General features: G+C 54.3%; 1 protein-coding gene across 13 annotated transcripts in view; it reads left to right on the plus strand.

Moving 5' to 3' along the window:
• Banp (BTG3 associated nuclear protein) overlaps window positions 1-10,937 on the plus strand; it is an 82,535-nt gene extending 71,598 nt beyond the window's left edge. For all 13 annotated transcript variants that reach the window (XM_046435111.2, XM_046435112.2, XM_058575988.1 and 10 more), the window contains 2 exons: window positions 8,339-8,482; window positions 10,359-10,937. In XM_046435111.2, the coding sequence (XP_046291067.1) occupies window positions 8,339-8,482; window positions 10,359-10,430 (216 nt within the window). In that variant the 3' untranslated portion in view covers window positions 10,431-10,937. The remainder of the gene's footprint in view (window positions 1-8,338; window positions 8,483-10,358) is intronic.
• Window positions 10,938-17,528: the final 6,591 nt, after the last annotated feature.

The raw sequence follows: 17,528 nt of genomic DNA on the forward strand, positions 1-17,528 counted from the left end.
GCTGCATAGCCACATGCCTTTCTTGGTGCTGTTGGTCTGTAGCCTGGAGGTCCTGGCTGGTCCTCCCTTCCTGGGTCTCCTGCACTGGTCCTTTTGGCCAGGTTTAGGGTGGATGATGGAGTCATGGGGTCTCTTCTGACAATTAGGATACTGTATATTTGTTCCCGAGACACTCAGCTGTTGACATTTGCTTGACATGGCCTCTGGCTAGGGCATGCTCTAGGCAGGATCTTCTCTGTGTGCAGGTTGCACCCCAGCTGCGAGACCCTTCCTCCACTGCAGCACCTGCTCTTCCTCACCCACTGGCCCTGCTGGCCTCAGCTGTGGGGAGGAGTTTATCCTCTGGCTTCCTCAGGGCCTGGCCTGGGGCCACAGCTCTGAGCAGGCTGCTCCTCCTGCCAGTCCCAGCTCTCGCTGCCCTGCTCCTTGTGTGGCTCTAAGGCTCAGGCTTCCCTGTGTGGTGACTACACCTTGGCAGGCAGTCCTGTGTTTGATGTCTCCAGGTTTTTCTAGGGTGATTGTGGGTAATTTCCTCCCGTGACCCTGTTCCATTTTCTAGCAGATGAGGTGCCCAGTGTCCTGTTTGGTAGAGGGTACTCAGTGCTGGGTCCTCTGCTGGGACCATGTGGGTAGTCCATAACGGAGATGACCACCTGGCTCCAGTCTGCCTGACTCTGGAGCCCTGCTCAGGGCCTACGTGCCCTGCTGTTGGAGGTAGAGGGCATCCTGCTATGGGAAATGTGGTCTCTGCCTCCCTTCCTTCTGTTGAGGTCCTCAGGGACTGGGAGTGGGGGCTGGTGGGGGCTGTGGGATGCACCGTGTGAGTCTGGTTTTGGAGGCTGAGTTTCTTGCCTGTCAGGGTGGGCAATGGCCCAGCCCCAAGGTGGCTGTGTTTTCAGAGTGGCATCTGCAGGGCCTGTGAGGATAGTGCCCGGGCTGCCAGTGGTGCAGGGACCCGTCCTATAGAGCTGTCAGTACCAGAAAGCCCATGTCTCCCTTGTGTCGTGAATGATTGCAGTTTTCACTTAGAGCATTTAAGAAGTTCAAATATGTCCCTGATGGAGTTTGTTGAGCTGGAACTCCATCTGTGGAGCAGCAAGGGCTGAGGGGTCACTGTGACGAAGACCCCTAGCCCACTCCTTCCTCCTGTGGCGCCGCCCACCTGGAGCATGGGAGCAGGCAAGCCTGGGCTGTCCTCCTTCCTGTAGCCATACTCCCGGGGCTCCTGGAGCACAGTGTGGATTCTTGGGTGTTGTGTCACTTGGAGAAAGACTCCCTTCAAGAATTGTGTTCACAGCTGACCCTAACCATCTGCGAGCGATTTGAACTCTTGGACTCGAGGTAGCCTCTTGCTGCCCCCAGAAGGACTTGCTGAGAGCCAGCTAGCTGCGAAGGCCAGCCAGCCCACGTTCAAAGGGAGCGCACATTGGAGCACCACCCTGGTGCTCACCCATGCCGTGGCCAGGGTTCCCCACTGCGGGGTCTGGGCCTCTGAGGCACGGTGCAGGTGGGAGCCTGGAGGTGCCACCCGGGTTCTGGGGAGTCCTTTAAGGCTGACCCTCCCCTGGTGCCTAGACATATTAAAAGTGCCACTCTCCTCTCCTGCCTTTCATTTTCCTCTTTCTAAACTCTGTGGAGACTGGAGGTGTGGCCTCCTAACCTCCAGGGACTGGGACCGGTGCTGTGCTCTGAGGAATGCTGGTGACCGCAGGAGTCCAGGGATGCCAGAGGGTCCTCTGTCATTTGAACTCAAAGTCTGAGGAAACTGGGCCTGAGGAGCCAGGAAGGGTCAAGTCTTGTCCACCACATCTTCCTGGAGGGGCAGTGGCCGTGGGGGTGCGAGCCCCTCCTCCGCCTGTGTAGGCTGAGGTCCTGCTGGCTGTCATCTGCCTCCCTGGCCACCCCCTGGCCTCCTGCACTTCCAGCCGTATCTGTGCCTTGGCTGTCTCCCAGGCCCAGTCCTTTTGCTGTTAGCAGTGCTGGGACTTCATTTTCTCCAGGACTCTTCCCATCCCCAGACCGAGAAGAAGTCTCTGTTTATCTGCTGGCGCCTGTTCCAGGAAAGATTGGGGCAGTTTAGGGTGTAATTGTTGGGCATTTAGCTGTCCAGCAACTCAGGGCCATTGCCAGACAGCACTGGGTGTGTTGACTTTTGCTTCAGAATGAAAAGAAGCAGGTACTATTCAGGGGACAAGCACGTGTCTTGGCAGTGGTGTCCTGCCACCCTGTGGCTCGACATGCTCCACAAGAGCTCTGCTGTGACATCAGGTGTGCCCTCTGCAAAGTCGAGCTGAGCTTATAGTACATCATCAAGGACGGGCCCCTCTGCTGGACTCTTGCCTGCAGGGCCGACTGGCCATCAGGACATTTCACCACCTAAAGCTCAGCCCTCCCCACCATGCTAAGCACAGGAGCTCTGGGTGGCAGTCGAGGGGGTGTTAGCCTGCAGGCCTCTCTTGGTACCTATGGAGGGGCCACCATATGCCTCCTGTAGTTGGGCCTGCTGGGTGGCTGAGACCCCAGCAGATGCTCAAAAAGGTGCTTGGGATTGGAGGCCTCTGCCTGTCTATCCTGGAGCCCTGTGAGGTGATGCTCATGAGCCATATTTATGACTCACCTTTTGGGGTGACTCAGTCCTGATGGCTGCTGGAGAACCTGGCAGTCCAGCCCCACCCAGGCCTGAAGATGGGAGCTGTCACAGGTGGGGACCTTTGCATGTGCTGCTGACACCACTGGTTGCTGCCTCTGCTTCGGAGGGGATTTGGGACTGAAAGAATTTTGGCTCTCGATATCCCAGGTGTCTTTCAGACCAGATGGCACTCTCCCTGTGGCTCTTGCAGCGTACCGAATGACCTAGGACATGGCCTCAGCCGAAGAGGAGGTGCCCAGGCAGTGTCACTTGCTTTGGGGCTGGCTGGGGTCCAGTGGAAAGGCTGAATGGCTTCGAGGGCTGCCCTGCAGGAGGTCAGAGGGGTCCATTCTCCCTGTTGAAATAGGAATTTGGCTTTTAAATCCCCGTCACTTGTGCCTTCTGAATTGTGGAAGCACTTTTTTGGCAGTCCCTAACAATGGAGGGGGCTTCAGATTACTGCTGACCTCCAGATGCTCTTCTCAGGGACCCAGTTGTGTTGGAGGTCCCTGGCCCAGAGCCCATCTCATCCCACCCTGCTGTGGAGGGTTTGTGGAAAGTGAAAGGAGACTGTTGGATGCTCCTTTGAAGGAGCTCAGATCTGCCCTGTAGGCCCTCCTGGGAAGCTGTGGGAGAGAGCAGGAGCCGAGATGTTCTCACAAAGCAGAAGACTGGAAGCCAGTGTAGACAAGGGTGTCTACACTGCAGCTGAGCTCTCAAGTGGAGAGACTGTTTCTGTGCTCTGACCCCCCAAAACCACTGGTTTCTGCTGGGAGCCAAACGTAAAAGAAATGCACCCTCCCATGATTCTGGGGGCAGAAGAACACTGGCAGTGCAGGCCCCGCTCCCCTGAAGGCTCTGGGTGAGGGTCCTTCCCGCCTCCGCCAGCCGTCCTTGGTGTTCCCTGGCTTGTGGCCGCCACAGCCCAGTCTCGGTGGTGCTGTGGGCTTTGTTGTTTCTGTCCACGTTTTCCTCTTCTGGGAAGGACACTTCCTTAGGTTGGGCCCACCCTGCTCCAGCAAGCTGCAGGCACTGGGGCGGGAGTGTGCTAGGCATGGACTGGCACTCCCAGCATGCCCCAGTTCTCGTCAGCTCCAGGACACATGGGAGTTCACAAATTGAGCACGAGAGCTGGGGAGAGGCTGCGACTGCAGCTCCGTCTCTGGTTGTACCCTCAAATAGCAGGCAGGTTGCTGGACTCGGGACTCCTGACACAGCCCACCGTGTGTGTGACCGCAGCAGATGGTCACTAGGCCTCTCCTTCCCACTTGGGGTCATTCTTAATATCCACAAGTCTTCCCCAGGCCTCTCCCTACATGGCCTGGTGGTGCAGCAGAGGGGAGCCATCAGTCCTATGCATATGGAGGGTGTCGTCCTTTACTGTGGCACTCACCAAAACCAAACAGTGGAGATGCTGCTGAAGGTCGTGACTTCTAGGATCCATTCCCGGTTGAGAACATTTCCCTTTCTTTCATTTACCAGTCACTCCAGTCACTCTAGTCTGCAAATTTAGAGTCTTGAGTTTTCAGACCTTACAGTTCTTCAGCTTTAACTGGCTGTGTGGACCATGTGGAAGTCACTTTTGGGCCATGTTCATGGGGCTTGCTGTGGGATGTCCTGAGGACCATCTCTGAGTGACTTGGTCAGGACCAGAGACAAACTGCCTGATTCCAGTCATTCATTAAAAGTAGTTACAATTTGATCTCAAACATGTTTACTGAAGGCTATTTTAAAATGTGAAATAATTGCACAATCTTTACTATGCTCTAATACCTAATATTTTAGATTGGAATTTTAAGTTGTATGAACTTTTCTAAGTTTGTGCTGGACTTAACCAGCCAGGCGGAGTTGGTGGCCGCAAGGTGCTGGCTAAAGCGTCTTGGCACACTCCCTTCCTTCTGCCTCCTCCACCCACCCAGAGGCTGTGTCTGTGTGGTTCTGAAAAGTCACCACCCATTCCTTAGCCTCTGCCTGTCCCATTCTGGTCTTTCTAGTTGTGAGCCATGAGCTTCCCTGGCACAAGCTCTGACCAGAATCCCATCCCTACATCACCCATGACTCAGTGGGCCTAGGTTAATCTTTCCCAGCCTTGGCCACTGGGGATAGGCCACACTTGATACTGCCATTAGAAACAAGGTGACCCAGGTTTGCAAGTTTTTCTTATCTGGCCAGTGTCTTCCAAGGATTTTCCATTTGCCATGCATGAGTAAGTGCCGGGTCACAGGGTCCTGGTCCCCGGAGCCTGAGACAAGGTAAATAACAATGCACTCTGCAGAGCTCAGCCTCACAGCAGCACATTAGGGGAGTTACCAGAGCGGTCTGGGGGCTGAGCGCAGGCCTGGGGTCAGAGATGCTGGAGGTGGGGTGTGGAAGTGTGGCAGAGCCACGGGGTGGAGGGTCTGGGTCAGCAGGTGTGCAGAAGCATGTGTGAGGGCATAGTTGACAAATAATTAGTAAGCAGACCTTTCTGAACCCTTTTTGCCCTGGGCCCCCTCCTAATACTAGGTGTGTCTGCAGGGCAGCCAGACAGTGAGACCCAGGAGGCCAGATGGCTGGTTGTGCCCATTGACACCCAGCCCTTCCTGCAGGCTGAGCACACTGTCCCTGCTGCCCCTGCGGCTGCCTCTGCGGCTGGATGGCCGACTGCCCTGCTCTCAGGGCTGCGGTCCTGAAGGTTGTCGGTTGCTTGGCAGTCGGGAAGCAGGCCTGCAGGGGCTGTGCGGGGCAGCGCCCAACTTGCTGATTCTGAACCACGAGGGGCATTTGCTGGGGACGAGGAGATGGAACAGGACAAGCGGTCGGGCCGGTTGAAGAGTCAGTCATGGGCAGCACGGTCACTGACTCCGCGAGATTTCAGCCTGTCCTTGCCTTGCCCAGGCCCCATGGCTTCTCTACTGGAGCTCTGGACTCTCTGCAGCCCAGACCCGCTGACCTCTAGCTATCTTTCCAGTATGATCTCTGGCTCCTAGCGCCCTCTGTCAGGCCCTTAAGACTCACTTTCTCTCCCTCTAGTGTCCCCTCCCCCACCCACCTGCTGCTGTTCTTGAGAGCACCCTGTGCAGGTCCAGATGCCCCAACAGTGATCCTGGGGTCTCAACAGGACACCAAACAATAGTGTCCCTGGTGGAGCCCCCTTGCCCTGCCTTTTGTGTAGCACCCCCTCTTGGGCAGGGCCTGTGCATCTGCCTCCCTGATGGACTTGGGTCCATCCGTCCTGGGCCAACCACTCAGCTTGGAGCACACGGGCTGGGAGGGGATGTGGGCCTGCTGCCCCACTGCTGAAGAAGGTCCGGTGTGAGCGGGGACCTGGAGGATGCGGCCAGGAGCAGCTGGCAGGGCTTCCCCGGCAGCACTGCCGTGGCGGCTAAGACACTGCTGAGAGCCAGGCGACGTCGGCCTGGGACAGGGAGAAGAGAACTTAGGAACACTCCCCGTGTAAAGGGATCTTAGCCAAGACAGAGAACTTTAAGAATTCAAGATGAAATTGTGAAGCAGAACTGTCCAATCCATCTGCTAATGGGAAATAAATATCTAGGGAATGTCCCTAACCTCCGAGGTTGTGGTTACAATGGGCAGCCATTCCGGCACTGTCTCGTCCCTCGATCCTCAGCTGTGTGTCTGCAGATGGAGCAGCCTCTGTGGCTCTGGGCCCAGGCACCCTGTAGAGGGGCGCCACCACACCAGCAGGAACAGAAGAGTCCCAGCAACTAGGGCTAGTCTCCCTGACACCAGAGCCCCACCCCCAAAATAAGAGCTCTGTCTGCTTTTTCCTGAAATCCTCAGTTTTATTTTAAACTGAGCTGCTTAGGTAAAGCAGAACCACATTGCCTGGAAAAACATAGCTCTGAGGCAGAAATAATAAAACTCTACCCAGTAATACAAACCGGAAGAAGGGATCTAGATGTTTTTGTTGATGGATTCTGTGAAAACACTGGGTCGTTGTGTTTGCTGTCTTTCCTCCCAGGAGGGGCCGAGCCCTATCTAAGGCGCTTGCCTGTTTGTTACCCACCGAGTGTGCACCGTGGCTCTGCCTACTGCTCCTTTGGGGGACAGATGGCGGGCAGTGCCAGGCTGCTGTTGGGCACACTGTGGCAGCAGGTGCATTCTGGGTGAAGGTACCAGGCACATTTTTGTTGAGTGCTTTTGCTTGAGGTCTAGTCGTGTAGGTGAGCCATTTTCCTGTGTAGTTAGAGCTGGACACACAGCTCATGGAGAGGGAGGGAGGCAGAGTGTTGCCAGACTGTCCCTCTGGTCCTGCAGCCCTGTGCCACTTGTCCCCAAGCCTTTGCTTTTCAGTAATGGCTGTGGCCAGTGAATGGCTGGCAGGACATGAGGCTGAGGAGAAGCCCACACCCCCTCATTTGCTGGAGCCTCAGATAGCAGTGAGGGGCTGGGTTTGGAGCAGTGGCCCTGGGGGCTGGGCATGAGGCTGGTTTGTCTCCTGGGCCTCCCTCTATGAATAGCACTGGGCCAGAAGCAGAATGGTGGGCCACTTCTTGAAAGGGCAGCAGGTTGCAGGGGTGTTTTGGAGGAGACAAGCCACAACAAACTATGGCAGGCATGTCTCAGGGCCTTCTTCTGATTCTCCATTTACAAAGGCTTTTCAGAACCATGTGAAGCCAGACCACTGTGGTGCAGAATCAAGTGGTGGGCGTGGTGGGCCTGGTGTGTGGCCCTGCTCTGCCAGCCCTGGCCTGGACTGAGGAGCAAGCGTGTGCTGGTGTGGGTCTGCCCTCCAGCAGCATGGTTCAGGAGCACACTGGGGTGTGCCTGAAGGTGCAGCTGCTCCTGGGTTCTTGGGCTGTGTTCGTCTGCTGCCTCCTGGGGACAGGCTCTGTGTGAGGGGTCTCCTGCACAGGTGCGCAAGCTGAGATTGTGTGTAGGAGTTGAGGGTGAATCTCGGCTCTCTCAGGGTGGGGCCTATGTAAAGACTCCGTGGCTCCTGGCAACTTGGGCTTGTGAATGTCCAGTGCCATTGGAGACAGAAGCCCATCCTGCCTGCTCTGGGCCATCCTGACTGAGCACCAGGTGGTCCCCTCAGAAAGTGGACCCCAGTGCGGGGTGCTGATGAGATGGGATCACCCTGTTGCCTCCTGGGCACATCCCAGGTATGTGCTTTGGTTGTGCAGGGTCAGGAGGGCAGAGGGAAGCAACTGATGGGGGCAGAAGGGTCTGTGCTGTTGCTGGCTACCCCTGGGCCTCTGGTCTCAACCACCTTCCCCAGAGGCTCCTCTCTGCTTTTCTCCTTTGCAGCCAGAGCTCTTGCTGGCATATGCTTTGCTGCACGTGATCTCGAGGATCTGAGTTTTAAGCTCACACTTCTTTCTGCTGTGTTGCCTGCACTTGCCTGTCAGGTCCTGCGTGACGTGGGCTCCTGATCAGTGCCTACATTCCCAGGAACACCCTCAGCAGGTCCCTTGGCTGACTGTCTGGAAGCCTTAGTTTACGCGAGACTTTAAAGTCCTGCCTAGGGGGCCGTCTGCGGGAGGCGGGCATGAGCAGGTCAGGTGGGCTTGGCTGCACCTGGGCACGCTCAGTGCTGCTCTGCCCACCTGGCCAAATGCTGCTTAAACCTGGACCATGAGCCAGGATGGGACACTGTGTGGGCCTGGGGCCACCTTTGTCCTGGTCTGGAAGAAGGTGTCGTCTGCAGCTCTGATGATCATGCTGTACTAATGAGCCTGGCTCTATCCAACTTTGTCCCTCCAGGTGCTTCAGGGTGCTCAGCTGATTGCCGTGGCCTCCTCAGACCCTGCCGCAGCCGGAGTGGACGGGTCCCCTCTCCAGGGTAGTGATATCCAGGTGCAGTACGTCCAGCTGGCACCAGTGAGTGACCACACGGCCACAGCACAGGTAAGTCTGGCGTCCCTCTGGAAAGGATGCCCTCCTATGGATGGCCCGGCTGCCGGCTTCCACAGAGCTCACGTGGCTTAGAGGCTTTCTGTCTGACTTTTTCCTGGAGGGAGGTAGATTACGACTGAAAGGCTCACAGCTCAGACGAAGACACCTTAGGGATTCTGTTTTTATAAGTGCTTGCAAACCTGGAGGTGAGAGGTTAGACGTGGCCCAGACCCAGATTTAAAGTGATACTTGAGATGAGGAAAGGCTTATCTGAATTCAGAAGCAAAAATGAAGTTCTGCCCTATTTTCTCCTCCTCAGAGTTCACTTCTGGGGCCCAAGACCCAGGTCCCCATTCTCCTGAGAGCCCACTGCCCCTCCTGTCAAGGGTCACACCTCTGTGGGGCAGACCGCCAGGTCAATCCTCCTGCGGTCCTTGGGCTGTGAGTGCTTGTGAGCCCAGCCAGTCCCAGCCTGTTTCTCAGGGGCAGGTGGACAGAGAGCTTGCCTCTGGCTGGTGATAGGAACGCAGAAGGCCTGGGGTGGCCCCATATCTACCCTAGTGACCTCAGCACTCGGTCTCATGAGTCTCCCAGTTCACAGCAAGACTGCAGTGGGCTGAGTCTGAGAACATGGGTTCCAGTGAAGCGGTTGCTTGCCACTAGGCCTCATAGCCGCGCCATGGGAGCACAGCCAGATGCCGGGCAGGGTGGTCAGCTTTTACCCCATGGCTGAGCCCACGGGAGATAAACCGAGAAGGAATGTAAGGTGTGACCAAGCACCCCCCTGGGAGGGAGTGTCGGGAGGAGAACCCGTAGCAGCTCTCTGTGGCCCACCTGGTGGGGAGGCCCCTCAGTTCTGGCGTGCTGGGTTCCCTTGGTATCCTGCAGCTGCTACAGTCCATCCACATTCTTTCAGTGCTTCCTCGGGTAGCTCAGCTACCTCTGCCTGCAGTCTCTCTGCCTGTGGGCTTTGGGGCAGGTGGCTTCCCAATGGAAAGATTTTCAGTCCCAGGCAAGGGCCTGTCCCCTGCCTCATCAGCACCCTAAAGTTCTGCAGAAACTGTGGGCCATAGCTTGTGATGGCATCGCCTGGCCTCTGACACAGGCTTGTTCCTTTCGTGATTCCTGCTCAGCCACGTAGGGCTTCTGCAGAATGGGTGATAGCTGTGCTGGGTCCTTCCTCCTAAAGTAGAAGTCCCTCCCTCTTTTAAGGGAACAGCATGTTGAGTGTCACAAGTCTTTGGAAAGTGCAGCCTTAGACTGTGGTAGGAGTTGTCATGTGCCAGCTCCCCTGGGGACTCTGGCCTTCTGGTGGTGCTTTGGCTTGTCCTGTCTCCTTCAGCTGCACCATTGGGTGCACACAGAAGCCTGGTGGTTTACTCCACTAGAGTGTGCTCTGGGCACTGATAGGGAAGACTTAAGTCACTGATAGGGTGAATCTTCCTTATCTTAAGACAAAGCTGTGACATGTGCACAGGTCCTTGATGTAGCTTTGTCTGAAGTGCTTTTCTGAAATGTTGGAGGGCAGTTTGTCCTACCTGAGGCTCTAGGTAAATGTGTCTGGCTAAGTACGTACGTTAATTAATCCTATTTATTCCCCAGTACACCCAGGACAAGCGGATGGGGAATCGGCTGTAGCCACCGTGTCCCGAGGGCGTGTGCAGGAGAGGGGGGATGGGCCGGGTCTGTCACTGTTGCTGCCAAGTGCTGATGTGTCCTGGGTGTTCACTCAAGTTGGGATGAGGGCGATGCTGGAGCTCTTTGAGCTCTGCCTGAGTGTGCTCCACGCTGTGTGTGAAGGTCCTCAGCTGCTTTTTGACAAGGGAGCTGCTGGAACCTGTGCTGGTGGACATTTTTCTAGGAAAGTCCTCCTTTGTTCTTCTTGCAGACGGCCGAGACCCTGCAGCCCACCCTGCAGCCTGAAATGCAGCTTGAACATGGAGCCATCCAGATACAGTGAGGCAGGAGGGACCATCACAGCAGGACTGCACTGGCCTGGCTCAGCCGACAGCCTTGGTCTCCACGTGCCCTGTTCTCACTCTGACCTGGAAGCGACTGTGCGGATTCTCTGTGGCGCATCCAAAAGCCTCCTCCTGCACAGGGTGCCCTGGCTGTCCCTGCCAAGAGGACCCTGGTTTGAGTCATGCTGCTGGGTCCGGAAGGGGAGCACAGCACCGAACACGTTGAGCACACTTGGAAAGTCAAGAATGACGATGTTTTGTTTAAACAGCTTTTTTTAATTTGCTATGGTGTTTATAACAAAAAAGAAAATTGGAAAAAAAAAAAGAAAAACAGTGGCGTAACAGAAGGCTTTTGCTGTGTGCTCTTTTCAGCGCCATGGAGACACGTTTGCAAGAGACGGCTAGCGGTTTTGATGGAAAGATTGCTTACCTACTTTTCTAGGGGGGTGCTCTCCCACACACTGTAATTATGCATTTTTAATGAAATAAATTGTATTTATGACCAAGGCAGCTTCAATGCTATTTCACCTTAAGAGATGGTTCACCTGAGGGTGCCCATTTCTGGGGTGGGGTCCTCGTCAGATGCTGTCCCCAGGCCCACACTACTCTGGCAGTCACTGCCCAGGCTCCCACAGTGGTGGCAGGAATTTGGGGCATTCCTGGGAACAGTTGGGAGGCTACTTCAGTTAATGGGGGAGCCTCAGAAGCAACTGAATTGTACCTCAGCCCAGACGTCTTGTTCTTTCAGGAAGGCACCAGCTCGGGAAGTGTGGCCCAGGTGTCCTTGGAGAAAGACTTTCCCACAGGGCTTGCCTCAACATCTGCGGTTTTTGAAAGGCAGAAAAAAATAGTTTCAAATAGAAATGCAAGGGGTGATTTGAATTATAGGTGACCAGCAGAACCTGGCCTGCTTCTGCCCACACTGTTCAACAGTCGTGTGCGTGGGGTTTATGAAATCAGACTCAGAACATGGTGCCCAGTCCTCCTTCTGGGAAGAGTTCAAGGTTGCCTTCTAAAACTATTGCAACTCTGCCCACACCACCCTCTCAGGGCTCCTGGGCAGGGTCCTGCCCACCAGGGCACCTGACCTAGGGGCGAAGGCCAGGGCAACTTAGTATAGTCCGTGTCTACCTGTGGGAGCTGGGCCTGGGAGGAGAGAAATCGAGGTTCCCAGCTCTGACCTCAGGGAGGCCATGCTCCAGGATTTGGGATGGAGAAGAATCCAAGGCAGAGTCTTCAGGGGAGAGAATCCATGCAGTCTAGGTGGATCCCAGGGAGAATGAAGAACAGAAGGAAGATGGTATTGAAATCCAGAAAATATACCAGGTTGTATGAACCAGAATGAACCCCTGCTGAGAGGACACTGAAGACCAGAGAGAGAGCAGACCAGAGAGTAGAGGGCAGCAATCCGTGAATGAGAGGAAGCCAGGGTCTGAGAAACAGCTCTCAGCACAGAGCTGGGTCTTTAGCAAACTATTGTTCAGAAATGCTACGAGTGACCCAGCAGTTCCTTCAAGGTGACCTCCTGAGGTGCTGTGGAGACCCCTGAGGTGATATGATTTGGATAAGTAGTATTCCCCAAAAGCTCATGGGTGAGCTGATGTAAGAAGGTTCACAGGCGAAATGATCCGTTTTTGGAGCCGTAAGCTCATCGTCACTGGGTTAATCCACCTGAGTGAATTAACTGGGTGGTAACTGGAGGCAGGAAGGGTGTGATGGGAGGAAGTTGGTCACTGGGGCCATGTCTTTGGGGTTCACCTCTGTCCCTGGTGAGTGAGGCACGTGCACCTGCTTGCCTCTGCCCTCTCTCTCCTCCTGGCTGTCGTGAACTGGTAAGTTTCCTCTGCCACGCTCTTCCACCAGGAAAGTTCTGTCTCACCTCTGGCCCAGAGTCATGGAGCCAGCCAGTCATGGACTGAATGTCTAAAACCATGAACCAAAATAAACTTCTCCTTTTCTAAGTTGTTCTTGTCACGTCTTTTGGTCACAGCAATGAAAAGCAGACTAAAACAGAAATTGATAACCGAGAAATGGGTTTATTGCCATGACTAACCTGACCATTTTGAACTGGTTTGTGGAAGAAACGTGGAAAAGTCCGGAGGTGCAGGCTGGAGAGGCCTTAGAGCTTAGTGGGTGACTCTGGAGGTTGCTCAGGAGACCAGAATGCCCGCAAGACTGTGGGCAGTGAAGACTGAGCTCATGAAGTCTCAGAGGAGAAAGACAACTCTGGGAAACTGGACTGGATGCCATTCATGTTACATTCTGCCAAAAAGTTGTCAACGTTTTGCTCATGTCCTGAGACTTGATGTGAAACTGAATTCAAAGTTAATGGACTAATTATTTGGTAGGAGAAATTTCAAGGCAGCACAGCATTCAGAGGGTGGCATGGGTATTGCTGGTGGCTTTTAGCAAGTGTACTGTGATAATTGGGAGCAGAAAGAGTTGAAACTTGCAGTTTGGCCATAAATATGTGTGTAAAACGAGGGCCAAAGAAGGTGTTGTTGTTGAAGAGATTACAACCACTAAAGGGATGCTAAGTACTTCACACAGACATCATAGGAAAGGTGACTTGAGGCATCTCACAAACTGGCAAGACCCCATCCATCTCAGGCTCAGGTGTACAAATTGTTTTGAGAAGAACCCACTGGGGCAGCATACCTACACAGTGGCCTAGGAAGCTGTTTCACCACACTCAGCTGTCCAGGCACTCATGCTGCTGTGGCCATGTCCCAGGAGGCTTGGCTACTGCTTGAGATGGTGGGAGACCTCGGTGGCAGCCATATGGTGCTGGTTCTGCAGAATTGCAGAATGCTGGATTTAGCGGGTATGGGACTTCCACTGAGATTTCAACAGGAAGACCAAAGAGGCCAGGGACAAGCTAGCAGTGTTGGAGTCCCTGCAGGCAGCCCCTGAGAGGGCAGTGCCTGAAGATGGGAGAAGGAACTTGAAGCTGCTGTGGAGACCCCTGAGACTAAGAGATGCCAGTAATGAGGGACCCCTGCTGTGGAAAGCTGCAGGAATGAGACAGATTGGCCACAGGAGAGGTCATGTGGGCTGCAACCAGCAAGATCACGGGATAGAGCTACACAAGCCCTGTGGAGAGATCCTCCTGATGCCATGATCTCCAGGTGTTGGACGTGGAGCTACGGGATTTGTTGGCCCAGCTGGATTTCAGTCTTGCTTTGGTCTTACCCCTTTTCTCTGGGCCCCTCCTTCTCCCTTGTGGAATAGAAATGTTTCGTCTGTGCCATTATATGGATACCTGTAGCTGGTTTTGATTTTAACAGAGGAGAACATCCATGAGTTGTTGAGAGCCACAGCCGAAGGGGCCCCAGCAAACTTCCAGCTGCCAGCAAACTTCCAGCTGCCGGCTGATGATTGGCTCACAGCGGCCCCAGCAACATCTAGCTGATTGGCTCCTCTGCAGTGATGCTCATTGGACTGTTTCCCTGCCCTTTCAGACCACGGAGCTGCTCATTGGGGGACTTTTTTGGCTCCGCCCATGTGACCCAGCCAATCGGCCTCAAGAGCAGGAGGATTGTGGGAGGTGGGGAGAAGCTTGTGTGGGAGAGAGAGGCTTGTGGAAAGCCGGTGGTGGCAGTTGAGGCTCTGAGGGTTTTTCCTGAGAGGCTGTTTTGTTTGGCGTGTGTGGTTCTAAAAATAAAGTTAGTTTCTTTTGACAAGTGGCTCCTGATTGTGCCCAGCCAGACTGCGGCAATGAGTTGGCCTTGAGTCTCATGAGATTTTGGAGATAGATTTTGGCAATGCTGGAACTGTCAGACTGTGGGGTCTTGGAAGTGGAATAATTGTATTTTGCATTGTGTGATGGGCATGAGCTTTTGAGGACCGTGGTGGAATATTATGGTTTACATAACGGGTGATCCCCCAAATGCTCATGTGTAAGACAAAGAAAGAATATTCGAGGTGAAATGATTGGATTAGCAGAGCTGTGCCCCGGTCAGTGAATTAATCCACTTGAATGGATGAACTGGGTGGTAACTGTAGGCAGGCCGGGGGGTGGGGGGGGTGCCTTTGGGGTTTATCTTTTGCTCCTGGAGGGTGAGAGCTCTGCCTCGTGCTGCTGTGGACTGGGGTTTCTTCCACTGTGATGTCTGGCCTCACCTCGGGCCCAGAGCAACAGGGCGGCCGACCATGGTGGGCTCCTCTGAAACCATGAGCCCAAACAAGCTTCTCCTCCTCTGAGTTGTTCTTGTCATGTCTTTTGGCCACAGCAGGGAAAGGCTGACGAGAACACAGGGGACTGAAATGCCTGTCCCACACACCTGTATGAGTGCGCACAGCAGCGTTAGGCATGACGGCCAAGAGGTGGGTAGGGCCCAGGCGTCCGGCAGGTGCTGGAGAAACAATGCGGAGTGTTGTCTGACAGTGAAGGAGGCAGCACTGACACACACGGAGCTGGGGTGAAGTCGCAGAGGGCCGCACGGGGCCGAGAAGAGGGTGCAGAAGGCCACCCTGTGACTGCACTTGCATGGAACGCCAGGCAGCAGACTAGTGCTGCGGGGCCTAGGGGGGTGTCGGCTGTCATCTTTGGGTGGTGAGAACATCCTGGAAGTAGATAGCAGTGATGTTCACACGACCCTGTGAATGACCCTGTTCACTTTTACAAGGTGAATGCTTTTGGTATATGAAATTATATCTCAAAGTTACAAAAAATGAAGTCGATGACTTTTTTTAAAAATAAAAAATTGAGCCTCATGTGATGACACACATCTATCATCCCAGTGACTCAGGAAGCTGAGGCAGGAGGATCACAAGTTCAAGGCCAACCTCAGCAACTTTGCAAGGTCCTAAACAACTTAGTAAGACCCTGTCCCAAAGTAATAATAACAAAAAGGATTTGGGATGTGACTCGGTGGTTAAGTGCTTGAGTTCTAAAAAGAAAGAACAAAAGAAATTGAGGTGTCCCTTGCCGAAGATACTGCCTATAAAGGACCTTCTGGGGAATTCTCTTTGAAGCAGGAATATGTGCCCAGAACGGATTCTTGGAACAAGAAGGAATGGCTGGACGAACAGAAGAGAAGTGTGGATGAATCCAAGGGGTCTTTATAAAATCGACTCATTGAAATGTAAAAAAAATAGCGGAAAACCCTTAAAATGTATACGAAGAGAGGTAAATTGTTTTAAAAGCTTTCACTGCCAGGACTTCAGTTTCAATATCTGACGAACGTCTAGAAACTGCATGTGAAAATCTGCAAAGGTGTCAGATAGGTGGGTGAGGGAGCGCAGGTGCGAGTGCAGGTGCGAGCTCAGGTGTGCCCACGCGGCCCTCCTCTCCAGTGGGCAGCACTGAAGTCAGCCTTCGCCAGACCATCAATCCAGACTGCGGATGTCAGGGGAGGAGTCCTGTAGAGTGTTCCCTGAACAAGTGGAATCAAGGTGAAATCTGGGGAGAAAAAGCTGTGTTTGGAAACTAAGTAGCACACCTAAGTAACTCAAAGGTCAGATGGGTAAAATTGGGCTCAGTGTGGGTGCTTCCCCAGCTCCTGCACAAAAGGAAACATGGACAGGAAAGTATCTTTAATTGAATGACAAATACACGACAGGAAGACTTAAAGGTAAGTGGAGATGAGCGAGGAGAGCAAAACATCAAAAGCAGTCTCAGAACTGGAGTTGGCTCAAAGAGCCAGGGAGGGGAATGCAGGCACAGGCCGCCCGAGTCACCACGCAGCCTCCCGACAAAAAGGCCCAGGCTGTTCTGAAACGCCACTTCCACCAGTCCACGCCACAGGCTGCTGGGAGAACACCTTTTGCAAACCAGCTGCAGGGAGAGGGAGCGGTCTCGGCCGCCCTGTCTTTAGGAAGGCTCACGTGAACTTGAGGTCTTGGCCATGGAAGAGAAGCCCCGGCTCCAGGACTGCCAGTGTGGGGAATGTTGAGAAGCAACCACCGTCTCAGGCTTCCCTGGGGCCATGGTGGCAAACTGCACTTCCCACCTTGCCTCATGAGGCAGTGCCTGGCCAGGGTGACTCAGAGAGGAAAGAAGACAATCTCCAGCCTCTTGACGGTCCTAAGCCCTCGGAAACCAAAGGCGAAAATGGTGGCATTTTGTGATGCTGGCGCTGGCAGGTGGTGACTGGGTGGGGCTGGGCTCAGGGCTGCAGCAAGGCTGTGTGTGATCTTAAACGTCAATCAGCACAGTTCGCCATATTAACACCACATGGTCATCTTAGGAAACAGAAAAATAATGTGTAAAGTTCAAAACCCACTCACGACTAAGGGAAGCTTGAGCAAACTTAGAAAGGAACTTCCTTGGGCTGATGCAAGGTGACCTTAAGACCCTCAGACAGACACCCCCTTGGCTGTAGGTGGGAGGCGAGAGATGGATGGACAGGATGCCCAGAGCCGCGGCTCCACAGGACAGCAGAAATGCAGTGCTGAGTCAAGACAAGGGGTCCGGAAGCCAGAAATGAAGCTGCCAGTGTCTGCAGAGGTGGTGGGTGTGTGAGAAGGAACCCCAGCCTGCCAGGGCACAGCTGCTGGCCACAGGCCATCACATGCATCAGTTACTCTCCAGCTGCCAGAAACAAACATCAACACAAGTGCCGTTTCTCACACACTCAGGAGTGCCCTGTGTAGAAACAGGTCCAACAGATGGTGTCAGGCGAATTTTTGAAGGGAAGTGAAGAAAACCTAAGAAAAGGGAGGCTGTGGTCAGTTTGGGCATCGAAAGCTGGGCTCTGCAGAGGCCCGTCCTCCTGAGGGGTGCGCCCAGCGTGATGTCCATCAGAGCTGCAGGGGCTGTGTAGCAGTGGACATGCTTTCCAGTAATGTACTCGAGCTTGCAGAGGGCCAAGAATGTAGACTCCGTGCCACCGGGACGCAGGCAGTGTGGGGTAGTGAGAAGGACATGGCCGAGCAGACTGAAGAGGTGGTGGCCGCCACCGCAGGCGACCCATGGTCTGCAGGAGGGTCGCAGGCTCACTGGTGCTGGGCCGAAGAGACCCATGGTCTGCGGGAGGGTCGCGAGGCCCACCGGTGCTGGGCCGAGCCTCACACTACAGAAGTCGGCTATGGGGCCAGCTGTGCTCGGAGTATCAGGAGACGTGCCGGAGGCACCAAGGCCACTCTGCTCTGGC

This window comes from Marmota monax, unplaced genomic scaffold (assembly GCF_021218885.2).
Source record: "Marmota monax isolate L192 unplaced genomic scaffold, Marmota_monax_Labrador192_F-V1.1 WCK01_AAM20220418_F8-fsc00024, whole genome shotgun sequence".
Taxonomy (NCBI): domain Eukaryota; kingdom Metazoa; phylum Chordata; class Mammalia; order Rodentia; family Sciuridae; genus Marmota; species Marmota monax.